This window comes from Microcaecilia unicolor, chromosome 1 (assembly GCF_901765095.1).
Source record: "Microcaecilia unicolor chromosome 1, aMicUni1.1, whole genome shotgun sequence".
In the NCBI taxonomy this organism is placed as follows: Eukaryota; Metazoa; Chordata; class Amphibia; order Gymnophiona; family Siphonopidae; genus Microcaecilia; species Microcaecilia unicolor.
The window spans coordinates 639,624,387-639,638,104 of NC_044031.1; the positions used below are offsets into that span (position 1 = coordinate 639,624,387).

Consider the following 13,718-nt stretch of genomic DNA (forward strand, 5'->3'; position numbering starts at 1 on the left):
TACCATTTTTGAGTTTTGTTATCAATAGAAATCAAACAAAATAAAACATGGAAAAGAAAATAAGATGATACCTTTTTTATTGGACATAACTTAATACATTTCTTGATTAGCTTTCAAAGGTTGCCCTTCTTTGTCATATCGGAAATAAGCAAATGTGCTAGCTGACAGTGTAAGTGAAAACATTCAAGCATTACTATGACAGTCTGACAGGGTGGGAGGATGGGGGTGGGTAGGAGGTATGCATGGGGACATCAAAGCATATCATTGATATTCTAACAGGATGGGTGTGGATAGGTGAGGGGTGGGGTGATCAACAGAGACATACAGCTTTATGGTTTATAATGGGCTAGGAACCCCAGATCCTTGTTAAGTCCTTTCTGTTGGGTGTTAAAATATTCAATCATTCTGACTTCAAAGGTCTTACGTTCTTGTATGGTTTTAAACTTAAAATAAATTATCAAATTAGAACCTGTTTTGATGATCAAATGTGGTAACAAAATTTGTCTGAGCCAATAACACAATTTTTAATTTAGCAACAGTTGATAAGAAGAAATATGAAAAACAAAATTTGGACTTACCAAAGCGCCACTTACAGGAGCAATAGCACCACCCTAAAAGAAAAAATCAGGAGATTTTAGAAAACAGTTTCTTATGAGAAAGTGACAGAATAGCACAGTCATTTTATTTAGACAACAGCAGTGTTAGAAAAAAGAGCTCCTTGACACTATGAGACTTCATTTGAATCTTTTTTTGTTTGTTTGTTTGTTTATTTTATAACTTTTCTATTTTGAGTTTTTGTTGGAATCATTCTAATTAGAACTATCTTGTTAATTGCAATTTTAATTACTGATTGTAATTACTTTGAACCTTTCTGGGATTTTCACCTCTACCTCATTTGACCACAACACAATCTTGTATTTGTTATCAACCGAAATGGCAAACGCCTTTATGGTACCTTGTAAGCCACATTGAGCCTGCAAATAGGTGGGAAAATGTGGGGTATAAATGTAACAAATAAAAAGTAGGAAATGCCAGTTAAGTCAAACAGTGTTACTGCTATTTTTTTTAGATGAACCTAATACCTTCACAAGAAAATTAAATCTCCGGTGAATAACCAGGCAATATATTATGAATAAAGAACAAACCTTAAAAATAATTCTGACCTGAACATTTACATTTTAATTGCACCACTGGCAGGAGTCACAGTGTGAGTTCTTAAACTTAAAATAAATTATCAAATAACAGCCCATGGGTAAGACTTGGAACATACTGGGGACGAAATTGGAAGAACAACTAGTGATGGGATATAGGGGTGATAGTACTACTCCCTATTTCATTGGTAATGTTCTGCTGGGGTAAGTACCACGACTTATCTGCATGATTAATTGATGGGGTACTGAAACAAATTGCATGAGATATACTTGTTGTTTATAATAGATATGTTCATTGGGACCGATATTCAGCCAGCAGCAGGCAGTGCTTTTCCCCTCTGCTGACGGCATAAACCCAGATTCTCAATGTCAGGCCATTTCCGGCAACCGGCTCTGATTATCCGTGGTTTTTAACCGCTAAAAACATTAACTGGTTTTGTCGATATTCGGGGTTAACCGGTTAGCCTTTTAGTGGTTAAAGACAGGACAGCTATTTATACAGTCCTATTAGCCACTAAACTTATCCAGTTAGGCGCTGAATATCAGTAACTAACCTGATAAGTAATGCAATATAGCTGGTTATGCGCTAGGCGCAAATGGCAATATTCAGAATCAGAACCTGTTTTGATGATCAAATGTGGTAACAAAATTTGTCTGAGCCAATAACACAATTTTTAATTTAGCAACAGTTGATAAGAAGAAATATGAAAAACAAAATTTGGACTTACCACAGCGCCACTTACAGGAGCAGGAGCACCACCCTAAAAGAGAGATGAGATTTTAGAAAACAGAAAGGTCACAGAATAGCACATTCTTTTTATTTAGGCAACAGCAGTGTTAGAAAAGAGCTCCATGACACTGTGAGACTTCATTTCAATCTTTTTTGTTGTTGTTGTTTATTTTATAACTTTTCCATTTTGAGTTCCCAGGGGGAGGAAGCAGCCTGTGTTATCTGTTGTACAAAGTAATGGTATCATATGTTTACACATAAAATGATATCCTATATCAGATCAGATTTGTGTCGGAAGATGGGCGTCCTTCTCTTTCGATTATGACGCTGATAGTAAATTTTTTTTAGGTATATTAAAAGCAGGAAGCCGGCAAAAGAATCGGTTGGACCACTAGATGACCGAGTAGTAAAAGGGGCGATCAGGGAAGACAAAGCCATAGCGGAGAGATTAGATGAATTCTTTGCTTCGGTCTTCACCGAGGAAGATTTGGGTGGGATACCGGTGCCAGAAATGGTATTCAAAGCTGACGAGTCAGAGAAACTGAATGAAATCTCTATAGACCTTGAGGATGTAATGGAGCAATTTGACAAATTGAAGAGTAGCAAATCTCCTGGACCAGATGGTATTCATCCCAGAGTACTGATAGAACTGAAAAATGAACTTCCGGAGCTATTGTTAGTAATATGTAATTTATCCTTAAAATCGAGCGTGGTACCAGGAGATTGGAGGGTGGCCAATGTAATGCCGATTTTTAAAAAAGGTTCCAGAGGAAATCCAGGAAATTATAGACCGGTGAGTCTGACGTCAGTGCTGGGCAAAATGATAGAGACTATTATAAAGAACAAAATTACAGAGCATATTCAAAAGCATGGATTAATGAGACAAAGTCAACATGGATTTAGTGAATGGAAATCTTGCCTCACCAATCTATCACATTTCTTTGAAGGGGTGAACAAACTGACACATCTCCAGTTTAGATACTAGGTATTGCAGGGGGGTGTCATGATAATATGCCAAGACCCCACATTAAGTACCTGATTCAGCTGCTATGCATTATCAGATAAGATAAAAGGCAAACTTAGCAAAAAAGGAAAGTTCCATTCTTTCTACATTGACATATAATGGGATAGCTGTCCCCAGATGATGGGCAAGCTGCACTTGGATAGGTTTAAGATTGCATTTGGCTACTTTACTGAATGCTTCCTTAATGACACCTGGGGATACCAGATAGGTTGGTATCTGGCACTTAATGAGGTTTCAATGACACCATCTAATTCCCTAAACTAATCATTAGTAAGTTCCTTTATGGGATGCACAAAGCCATATTCCTTACTTAACAAATCCTTAATGATAGTTAAACCATTGGTATTTTGTGTGATTTGCTGGGCATGTAAATTGACAACAGTATTATAAAAATATTGCAGAGCTGTTTATTGGGCAAAATTGGCAGCAAATAGCAAATATAATTAGAGACTCTGAATTATCACTCAGATGATGGTACAGTAGGCTAAGTACCTATCAAGGAAGTAAAGATAGCACACACTAGCCTAATCCTGAAATTAATAAGATACCTAACACCCCAAGCACTACCAGGCACCAAGGAGACAGCAGTTCAACCTGACAGATGATAAGTCATGAATACTAGATCCCCAGTAGTCAGGAACTGGGTGATGATGGTCAATCAGAAACTCAGGCAGCAAGTTGCTCTTCCCATCTGGGCAAGAATAGGCAGGAAGGTGATACCACAGATTAATGAGTCTTCATCATGTAGACTCAGATCCAGCTGATGACAGTTATCTCACTCCAGTCAGATAACAACTAGCTGATAACAGCTTCAAGAAAGGGGTTCTTATACCCTCTCCCTGGGTTTTGGTGTCAGGTTGACAGGAACATGATGATATGGTGTTCCCCAGTGTGCCCTGCATGTTCCTATTCTGTCCTAAGTACATTAAACAACTGATCGCACAGTGAGGATGCTGGTGGATCTGCTCCTGCCTTATCTTATTTTCCCCTTTCATTGGCTGTAATATTTTTCTGATGCTGAAGAGGAGGGGGAAGCAAGTGGCTTCTGTCCAGTTGCAGCAAGACTCCTCTTCGGCTCGGCAGGTAGCGATTACTGCCTTTGTGACCTTCATTTCAAGGCATATCGGATGGCCCGTTGGTGAAGGAAAATTCGGGCCTTTGGAGCGAAGTCGCTCAGCCCTGCAGGACCGGCACCTCTTCTGCAACCGTGAAACCCTCTGGTGTCGGGCTCACGCCAGATCATGGAGCTTACTTTGCCTGACATGATCAGTGGACTCCTCAGGAAGTGCTGGTGGTAGAAACAACGCTGAGGAAAGGGAGTCTAGTCCCTCAGTCATGCGGAGGTTCGGTAGAGGGTATGTTGGGAGAAGGGGCTATTCCAAATGTCCCTCCCTTGATGAGACCCTCTGAGGTGACCCTATACCATCTGGAAAGCACTGGACTCCATCTACAAAGTATGTGCAGGAATTTTCTCTCAAGTTCAGCAGCTCGCTTAAAGAACTGCCAAGTGTGAAGAGGTGTTGAAGATAAGCTGAATTTATTAGACTCTTGAATTCAGAAGTCTCAGAGTGTTCAGACAACTTTGGTTCAAGATAAACTTATGTTGCAGTGCGAAATAGGAAATGTAGATAATTTCACTAGACATTTAAATTTGTGACTTTTGAATTTTCCTAAAATTTTGACTGTTACCCCTAAAGACTTATTTTATAGGTTTTTTAAAGAAAAATTTAAGTACTCTGATTCTGGACATCCACCATTACATAAAACATATTACTTGTCAGATCCTAGACGTGTTGGTTTGCCTGTTGGCAATTCTTTGGTAGAAGTGTCTTCTGATAGTCTTAATATTACTAATGTTTTGGAAAGCTAGTTTCCCGCTCATCTTTTTCAATAATACGGTCGGGTCCACCTCTTTGCGGCACCAGCCAAATATGGTCGCCCATGTAGATGGCTGGCGCCGTTTGATTATGCCCCTCCACGTGTTATATATGTTGCCAGGTTACTTAACTGTTTAATAATAAAATGTCTATTACAAAATCTCTGCTGATTAGAAGTCGGGGGTATTCGGTTGAAATTTGTTTGACTTAGGGGGTACTTGGCTTGAAGAAGTTGGGAAACACTGCGGGGGCCCTTTTACTAAGGTGCGCTGAAAAATGGCTTGTAGTAGTGTAGGCATGGGTTTTGCGCACATGCCAATCCATTTTTCAGCGCGCCTGTGAAAAAGACCTTTTTTCCCCAAAAATGGACATGCGGCAAAGTCAAAATTGCCACGCGTCCATTTTGGGTCTGAGACCTTACTGGCAGTCATTGACTTAGCGGTGAAGAATTCGGGCGGTAATGACATACGCTTGTCAAATGCCACTTGGCGCACTTCCGTTACACGCGTCTGAAAATAAAAAATATTTTTCAGACGCGCGCCAACAATGAAATTACCGCAAGAGTCATGCAGTAGTCAGGTGGTAACTCCGTTTTGGTATGTGTTGGGCATGCGTAAATGCTTACGCGGCTTAGTAAAAAGGCCCCTGTGTTAGCCGGCACTGCAAACAACACGGAAATTCGACACTGAAGCCCAGTCATGACCCAGCACTGAAGTTCCAGACATAACACCAATGGTTGAGTGTGGCTGGCTGAATATTGACCCTATTGTATTTTGAATTCTTGTTCTTTTTTTTTACTTGCTGATCCTCCTCCAGCTGCTTCACTCTGCTTTAGGTTTACCTTCCTCTTAATAGATATATTCTATTAAGATATTGGACAAGTTGTTTTCCCACCAACCTACTTTAGAGTAGAATAGATATAAGACGATGCCATTCTTATCATCATTTTCGAGACTCTATCAAAACATTTCATTTCAAAGATTTTTTAAAATGGTAATTTGACCTATTATTTTGGTTTGGTTCAATTTTTTATGATGTGCGTGTTTTATATTTTACTAGTAAAAAAGCCCCGTTTCTGATGCAAATGAAACGGGGGCTAGCAAGGTTTTCTTCAGAGTGTGCATGTGGGAGTGTGTGTCCCTGCCCTCTGCCCCTCCCCCCTTCGAGTCCAGTCCTTCAGTGTTAAGTTTCCTGCTGTTCTGTGTTTGTGTTACAGAGAGAGTGAGGGCATCTCTCTCCCATCCCCCTCTGAGTCCTTCACTGTTACAGAGAGAGGGATTTCGTGCTGTGCTGTTTTCCTTCACTCATGGGGAAACCGGATATCTCTGGCGCCTCACACTTCCGGCTGGAGGCTTCATAGAACGTTGGTGGTGCCTTTTATATATATAGATAATTTTATTTCTTGATTCTAATTTGATTTATAGTTAAAGGGCCCTGTTTACTAAAGAGTGCTAAGGGTGTGATACTGTTTTTAATGCGTGCTACACATTAGCATGTGCTAAACGCTAAAGACAATATATATTCCTATGGGTGTCTCTAGCGTTTAGTGCGTGCTTATTTTAATGCACACTAAAAATGATTGCACGGCTTAATAAACAGGACCCACAAATTTTTTATTGATAACTGAAGATACCATTTTTGAGTTTTGTTATCAATAGAAATCAAACAAAATAAAACATGGAAAAGAAAATAAGATGATACCTTTTTTATTGGACATAACTTAATACATTTCTTGATTAGCTTTCAAAGGTTGCCCTTCTTTGTCATATCGGAAATAAGCAAATGTGCTAGCTGACAGTGTAAGTGAAAACATTCAAGCATTACTATGACAGTCTGACAGGGTGGGAGGATGGGGGTGGGTAGGAGGTATGCATGGGGACATCAAAGCATATCATTGATATTCTAACAGGATGGGTGTGGATAGGTGAGGGGTGGGGTGATCAACAGAGACATACAGCTTTATGGTTTATAATGGGCTAGGAACCCCAGATCCTTGTTAAGTCCTTTCTGTTGGGTGTTAAAATATTCAATCATTCTGACTTCAAAGGTCTTACGTTCTTGTATGGTTTTAAACTTAAAATAAATTATCAAATTAGAACCTGTTTTGATGATCAAATGTGGTAACAAAATTTGTCTGAGCCAATAACACAATTTTTAATTTAGCAACAGTTGATAAGAAGAAATATGAAAAACAAAATTTGGACTTACCAAAGCGCCACTTACAGGAGCAATAGCACCACCCTAAAAGAAAAAATCAGGAGATTTTAGAAAACAGTTTCTTATGAGAAAGTGACAGAATAGCACAGTCATTTTATTTAGACAACAGCAGTGTTAGAAAAAAGAGCTCCTTGACACTATGAGACTTCATTTGAATCTTTTTTTGTTTGTTTGTTTATTTTATAACTTTTCTATTTTGAGTTTTTGTTGGAATCATTCTAATTAGAACTATCTTGTTAATTGCAATTTTAATTACTGATTGTAATTACTTTGAACCTTTCTGGGATTTTCACCTCTACCTCATTTGACCACAACACAATCTTGTATTTGTTATCAACCGAAATGGCAAACGCCTTTATGGTACCTTGTAAGCCACATTGAGCCTGCAAATAGGTGGGAAAATGTGGGGTATAAATGTAACAAATAAAAAGTAGGAAATGCCAGTTAAGTCAAACAGTGTTACTGCTATTTTTTTTAGATGAACCTAATACCTTCACAAGAAAATTAAATCTCCGGTGAATAACCAGGCAATATATTATGAATAAACAACAAACCTTAAAAATAATTCTGACCTGAACATTTACATTTTAATTGCACCACTGGCAGGAGTCACAGTGTGAGTTCTTAAACTTAAAATAAATTATCAAATCAGAACCTGTTTTGATGATCAAATGTGGTAACAAAATTTGTCTGAGCCAATAACACAATTTTTAATTTAGCAACAGTTGATAAGAAGAAATATGAAAAACAAAATTTGGACTTACCACAGCGCCACTTACAGGAGCAGGAGCACCACCCTAAAAGAGAGATGAGATTTTAGAAAACAGAAAGGTCACAGAATAGCACATTCTTTTTATTTAGGCAACAGCAGTGTTAGAAAAGAGCTCCATGACACTGTGAGACTTCATTTCAATCTTTTTTGTTGTTGTTGTTTATTTTATAACTTTTCCATTTTGAGTTCCCAGGGGGAGGAAGCAGCCTGTGTTATCTGTTGTACAAAGTAATGGTATCATATGTTTACACATAAAATGATATCCTATATCAGATCAGATTTGTGTCGGAAGATGGGCGTCCTTCTCTTTCGATTATGACGCTGATAGTAAATTTTTTTTAGGTATATTAAAAGCAGGAAGCCGGCAAAAGAATCGGTTGGACCACTAGATGACCGAGTAGTAAAAGGGGCGATCAGGGAAGACAAAGCCATAGCGGAGAGATTAGATGAATTCTTTGCTTCGGTCTTCACCGAGGAAGATTTGGGTGGGATACCGGTGCCAGAAATGGTATTCAAAGCTGACGAGTCAGAGAAACTGAATGAAATCTCTATAGACCTTGAGGATGTAATGGAGCAATTTGACAAATTGAAGAGTAGCAAATCTCCTGGACCAGATGGTATTCATCCCAGAGTACTGATAGAACTGAAAAATGAACTTCCGGAGCTATTGTTAGTAATATGTAATTTATCCTTAAAATCGAGCGTGGTACCAGGAGATTGGAGGGTGGCCAATGTAATGCCGATTTTTAAAAAAGGTTCCAGAGGAAATCCAGGAAATTATAGACCGGTGAGTCTGACGTCAGTGCTGGGCAAAATGATAGAGACTATTATAAAGAACAAAATTACAGAGCATATTCAAAAGCATGGATTAATGAGACAAAGTCAACATGGATTTAGTGAATGGAAATCTTGCCTCACCAATCTATCACATTTCTTTGAAGGGGTGAACAAACTGACACATCTCCAGTTTAGATACTAGGTATTGCAGGGGGGTGTCATGATAATATGCCAAGACCCCACATTAAGTACCTGATTCAGCTGCTATGCATTATCAGATAAGATAAAAGGCAAACTTAGCAAAAAAGGAAAGTTCCATTCTTTCTACATTGACATATAATGGGATAGCTGTCCCCAGATGATGGGCAAGCTGCACTTGGATAGGTTTAAGATTGCATTTGGCTACTTTACTGAATGCTTCCTTAATGACACCTGGGGATACCAGATAGGTTGGTATCTGGCACTTAATGAGGTTTCAATGACACCATCTAATTCCCTAAACTAATCATTAGTAAGTTCCTTTAAGGGATGCACAAAGCCATATTCCTTACTTAACAAATCCTTAATGATAGTTAAACCATTGGTATTTTGTGTGATTTGCTGGGCATGTAAATTGACAACAGTATTATAAAAATATTGCAGAGCTGTTTATTGGGCAAAATTGGCAGCAAATAGCAAATATAATTAGAGACTCTGAATTATCACTCAGATGATGGTACAGTAGGCTAAGTACCTATCAAGGAAGTAAAGATAGCACACACTAGCCTAATCCTGAAATTAATAAGATACCTAACACCCCAAGCACTACCAGGCACCAAGGAGACAGCAGTTCAACCTGACAGATGATAAGTCATGAATACTAGATCCCCAGTAGTCAGGAACTGGGTGATGATGGTCAATCAGAAACTCAGGCAGCAAGTTGCTCTTCCCATCTGGGCAAGAATAGGCAGGAAGGTGATACCACAGATTAATGAGTCTTCATCATGTAGACTCAGATCCAGCTGATGACAGTTATCTCACTCCAGTCAGATAACAACTAGCTGATAACAGCTTCAAGAAAGGGGTTCTTATACCCTCTCCCTGGGTTTTGGTGTCAGGTTGACAGGAACATGATGATATGGTGTTCCCCAGTGTGCCCTGCATGTTCCTATTCTGTCCTAAGTACATTAAACAACTGATCGCACAGTGAGGATGCTGGTGGATCTGCTCCTGCCTTATCTTATTTTCCCCTTTCATTGGCTGTAATATTTTTCTGATGCTGAAGAGGAGGGGGAAGCAAGTGGCTTCTGTCCAGTTGCAGCAAGACTCCTCTTCGGCTCGGCAGGTAGCGATTACTGCCTTTGTGACCTTCATTTCAAGGCATATCGGATGGCCCGTTGGTGAAGGAAAATTCGGGCCTTTGGAGCGAAGTCGCTCAGCCCTGCAGGACCGGCACCTCTTCTGCAACCGTGAAACCCTCTGGTGTCGGGCTCACGCCAGATCATGGAGCTTACTTTGCCTGACATGATCAGTGGACTCCTCAGGAAGTGCTGGTGGTAGAAACAACGCTGAGGAAAGGGAGTCTAGTCCCTCAGTCATGCGGAGGTTCGGTAGAGGGTATGTTGGGAGAAGGGGCTATTCCAAATGTCCCTCCCTTGATGAGACCCTCTGAGGTGACCCTATACCATCTGGAAAGCACTGGACTCCATCTACAAAGTATGTGCAGGAATTTTCTCTCAAGTTCAGCAGCTCGCTTAAAGAACTGCCAAGTGTGAAGAGGTGTTGAAGATAAGCTGAATTTATTAGACTCTTGAATTCAGAAGTCTCAGAGTGTTCAGACAACTTTGGTTCAAGATAAACTTATGTTGCAGTGCGAAATAGGAAATGTAGATAATTTCACTAGACATTTAAATTTGTGACTTTTGAATTTTCCTAAAATTTTGACTGTTACCCCTAAAGACTTATTTTATAGGTTTTTTAAAGAAAAATTTAAGTACTCTGATTCTGGACATCCACCATTACATAAAACATATTACTTGTCAGATCCTAGACGTGTTGGTTTGCCTGTTGGCAATTCTTTGGTAGAAGTGTCTTCTGATAGTCTTAATATTACTAATGTTTTGGAAAGCTAGTTTCCCGCTCATCTTTTTCAATAATACGGTCGGGTCCACCTCTTTGCGGCACCAGCCAAATATGGTCGCCCATGTAGATGGCTGGCGCCGTTTGATTATGCCCCTCCACGTGTTATATATGTTGCCAGGTTACTTAACTGTTTAATAATAAAATGTCTATTACAAAATCTCTGCTGATTAGAAGTCGGGGGTATTCGGTTGAAATTTGTTTGACTTAGGGGGTACTTGGCTTGAAGAAGTTGGGAAACACTGCGGGGGCCCTTTTACTAAGGTGCGCTGAAAAATGGCTTGTAGTAGTGTAGGCATGGGTTTTGCGCACATGCCAATCCATTTTTCAGCGCGCCTGTGAAAAAGACCTTTTTTCCCCAAAAATGGACATGCGGCAAAGTCAAAATTGCCACGCGTCCATTTTGGGTCTGAGACCTTACTGGCAGTCATTGACTTAGCGGTGAAGAATCCGGGCGGTAATGACATACGCTTGTCAAATGCCACTTGGCGCACTTCCGTTACACGCGTCTGAAAATAAAAAATATTTTTCAGACGCGCGCCAACAATGAAATTACCGCAAGAGTCATGCAGTAGTCAGGTGGTAACTCCGTTTTGGTATGTGTTGGGTATGCGTAAATGCTTACGCGGCTTAGTAAAAAGGCCCCTGTGTTAGCCGGCACTGCAAACAACACGGAAATTCGACACTGAAGCCCAGTCATGACCCAGCACTGAAGTTCCAGACATAACACCAATGGTTGAGTGTGGCTGGCTGAATATTGACCCTATTGTATTTTGAATTCTTGTTCTTTTTTTTTACTTGCTGATCCTCCTCCAGCTGCTTCACTCTGCTTTAGGTTTACCTTCCTCTTAATAGATATATTCTATTAAGATATTGGACAAGTTGTTTTCCCACCAACCTACTTTAGAGTAGAATAGATATAAGACGATGCCATTCTTATCATCATTTTCGAGACTCTATCAAAACATTTCATTTCAAAGATTTTTTAAAATGGTAATTTGACCTATTATTTTGGTTTGGTTCAATTTTTTATGATGTGCGTGTTTTATATTTTACTAGTAAAAAAGCCCCGTTTCTGATGCAAATGAAACGGGGGCTAGCAAGGTTTTCTTCAGAGTGTGCATGTGGGAGTGTGTGTCCCTGCCCTCTGCCCCTCCCCCCTTCGAGTCCAGTCCTTCAGTGTTAAGTTTCCTGCTGTTCTGTGTTTGTGTTACAGAGAGAGTGAGGGCATCTCTCTCCCATCCCCCTCTGAGTCCTTCACTGTTACAGAGAGAGGGATTTCGTGCTGTGCTGTTTTCCTTCACTCATGGGGAAACCGGATATCTCTGGCGCCTCACACTTCCGGCTGGAGGCTTCATAGAACGTTGGTGGTGCCTTTTATATATATAGATAATTTTATTTCTTGATTCTAATTTGATTTATAGTTAAAGGGCCCTGTTTACTAAAGAGTGCTAAGGGTGTGATACTGTTTTTAATGCGTGCTACACATTAGCATGTGCTAAACGCTAAAGACAATATATATTCCTATGGGTGTCTCTAGCGTTTAGTGCGTGCTTATTTTAATGCACACTAAAAATGATTGCACGGCTTAATAAACAGGACCCACAAATTTTTTATTGATAACTGAAGATACCATTTTTGAGTTTTGTTATCAATAGAAATCAAACAAAATAAAACATGGAAAAGAAAATAAGATGATACCTTTTTTATTGGACATAACTTAATACATTTCTTGATTAGCTTTCAAAGGTTGCCCTTCTTTGTCATATCGGAAATAAGCAAATGTGCTAGCTGACAGTGTAAGTGAAAACATTCAAGCATTACTATGACAGTCTGACAGGGTGGGAGGATGGGGGTGGGTAGGAGGTATGCATGGGGACATCAAAGCATATCATTGATATTCTAACAGGATGGGTGTGGATAGGTGAGGGGTGGGGTGATCAACAGAGACATACAGCTTTATGGTTTATAATGGGCTAGGAACCCCAGATCCTTGTTAAGTCCTTTCTGTTGGGTGTTAAAATATTCAATCATTCTGACTTCAAAGGTCTTACGTTCTTGTATGGTTTTAAACTTAAAATAAATTATCAAATTAGAACCTGTTTTGATGATCAAATGTGGTAACAAAATTTGTCTGAGCCAATAACACAATTTTTAATTTAGCAACAGTTGATAAGAAGAAATATGAAAAACAAAATTTGGACTTACCAAAGCGCCACTTACAGGAGCAATAGCACCACCCTAAAAGAAAAAATCAGGAGATTTTAGAAAACAGTTTCTTATGAGAAAGTGACAGAATAGCACAGTCATTTTATTTAGACAACAGCAGTGTTAGAAAAAAGAGCTCCTTGACACTATGAGACTTCATTTGAATCTTTTTTGTTTGTTTGTTTGTTTATTTTATAACTTTTCTATTTTGAGTTTTTGTTGGAATCATTCTAATTAGAACTATCTTGTTAATTGCAATTTTAATTACTGATTGTAATTACTTTGAACCTTTCTGGGATTTTCACCTCTACCTCATTTGACCACAACACAATCTTGTATTTGTTATCAACCGAAATGGCAAACGCCTTTATGGTACCTTGTAAGCCACATTGAGCCTGCAAATAGGTGGGAAAATGTGGGGTATAAATGTAACAAATAAAAAGTAGGAAATGCCAGTTAAGTCAAACAGTGTTACTGCTATTTTTTTTAGATGAACCTAATACCTTCACAAGAAAATTAAATCTCCGGTGAATAACCAGGCAATATATTATGAATAAAGAACAAACCTTAAAAATAATTCTGACCTGAACATTTACATTTTAATTGCACCACTGGCAGGAGTCACAGTGTGAGTTCTTAAACTTAAAATAAATTATCAAATCAGAACCTGTTTTGATGATCAAATGTGGTAACAAAATTTGTCTGAGCCAATAACACAATTTTTAATTTAGCAACAGTTGATAAGAAGAAATATGAAAAACAAAATTTGGACTTACCACAGCGCCACTTACAGGAGCAGGAGCACCACCCTAAAAGAGAGATGAGATTTTAGAAAACAGAAAGG

At 39.1% G+C, this 13,718-nt stretch overlaps 1 protein-coding gene across 1 annotated transcript in view; it reads right to left on the minus strand.

Moving 5' to 3' along the window:
- Window positions 1-13,718, minus strand: part of LOC115482132 (glycine-rich cell wall structural protein-like) — a gene marked incomplete in the record, with an annotated part of 302,370 nt that overhangs the window by 88,092 nt on the left and 200,560 nt on the right. The window contains 6 exon segments of the mRNA XM_030221707.1: window positions 579-611; window positions 1,880-1,912; window positions 6,991-7,023; window positions 7,764-7,796; window positions 12,875-12,907; window positions 13,651-13,683. Coding sequence (XP_030077567.1) covers window positions 579-611; window positions 1,880-1,912; window positions 6,991-7,023; window positions 7,764-7,796; window positions 12,875-12,907; window positions 13,651-13,683 — 198 coding nt within the window.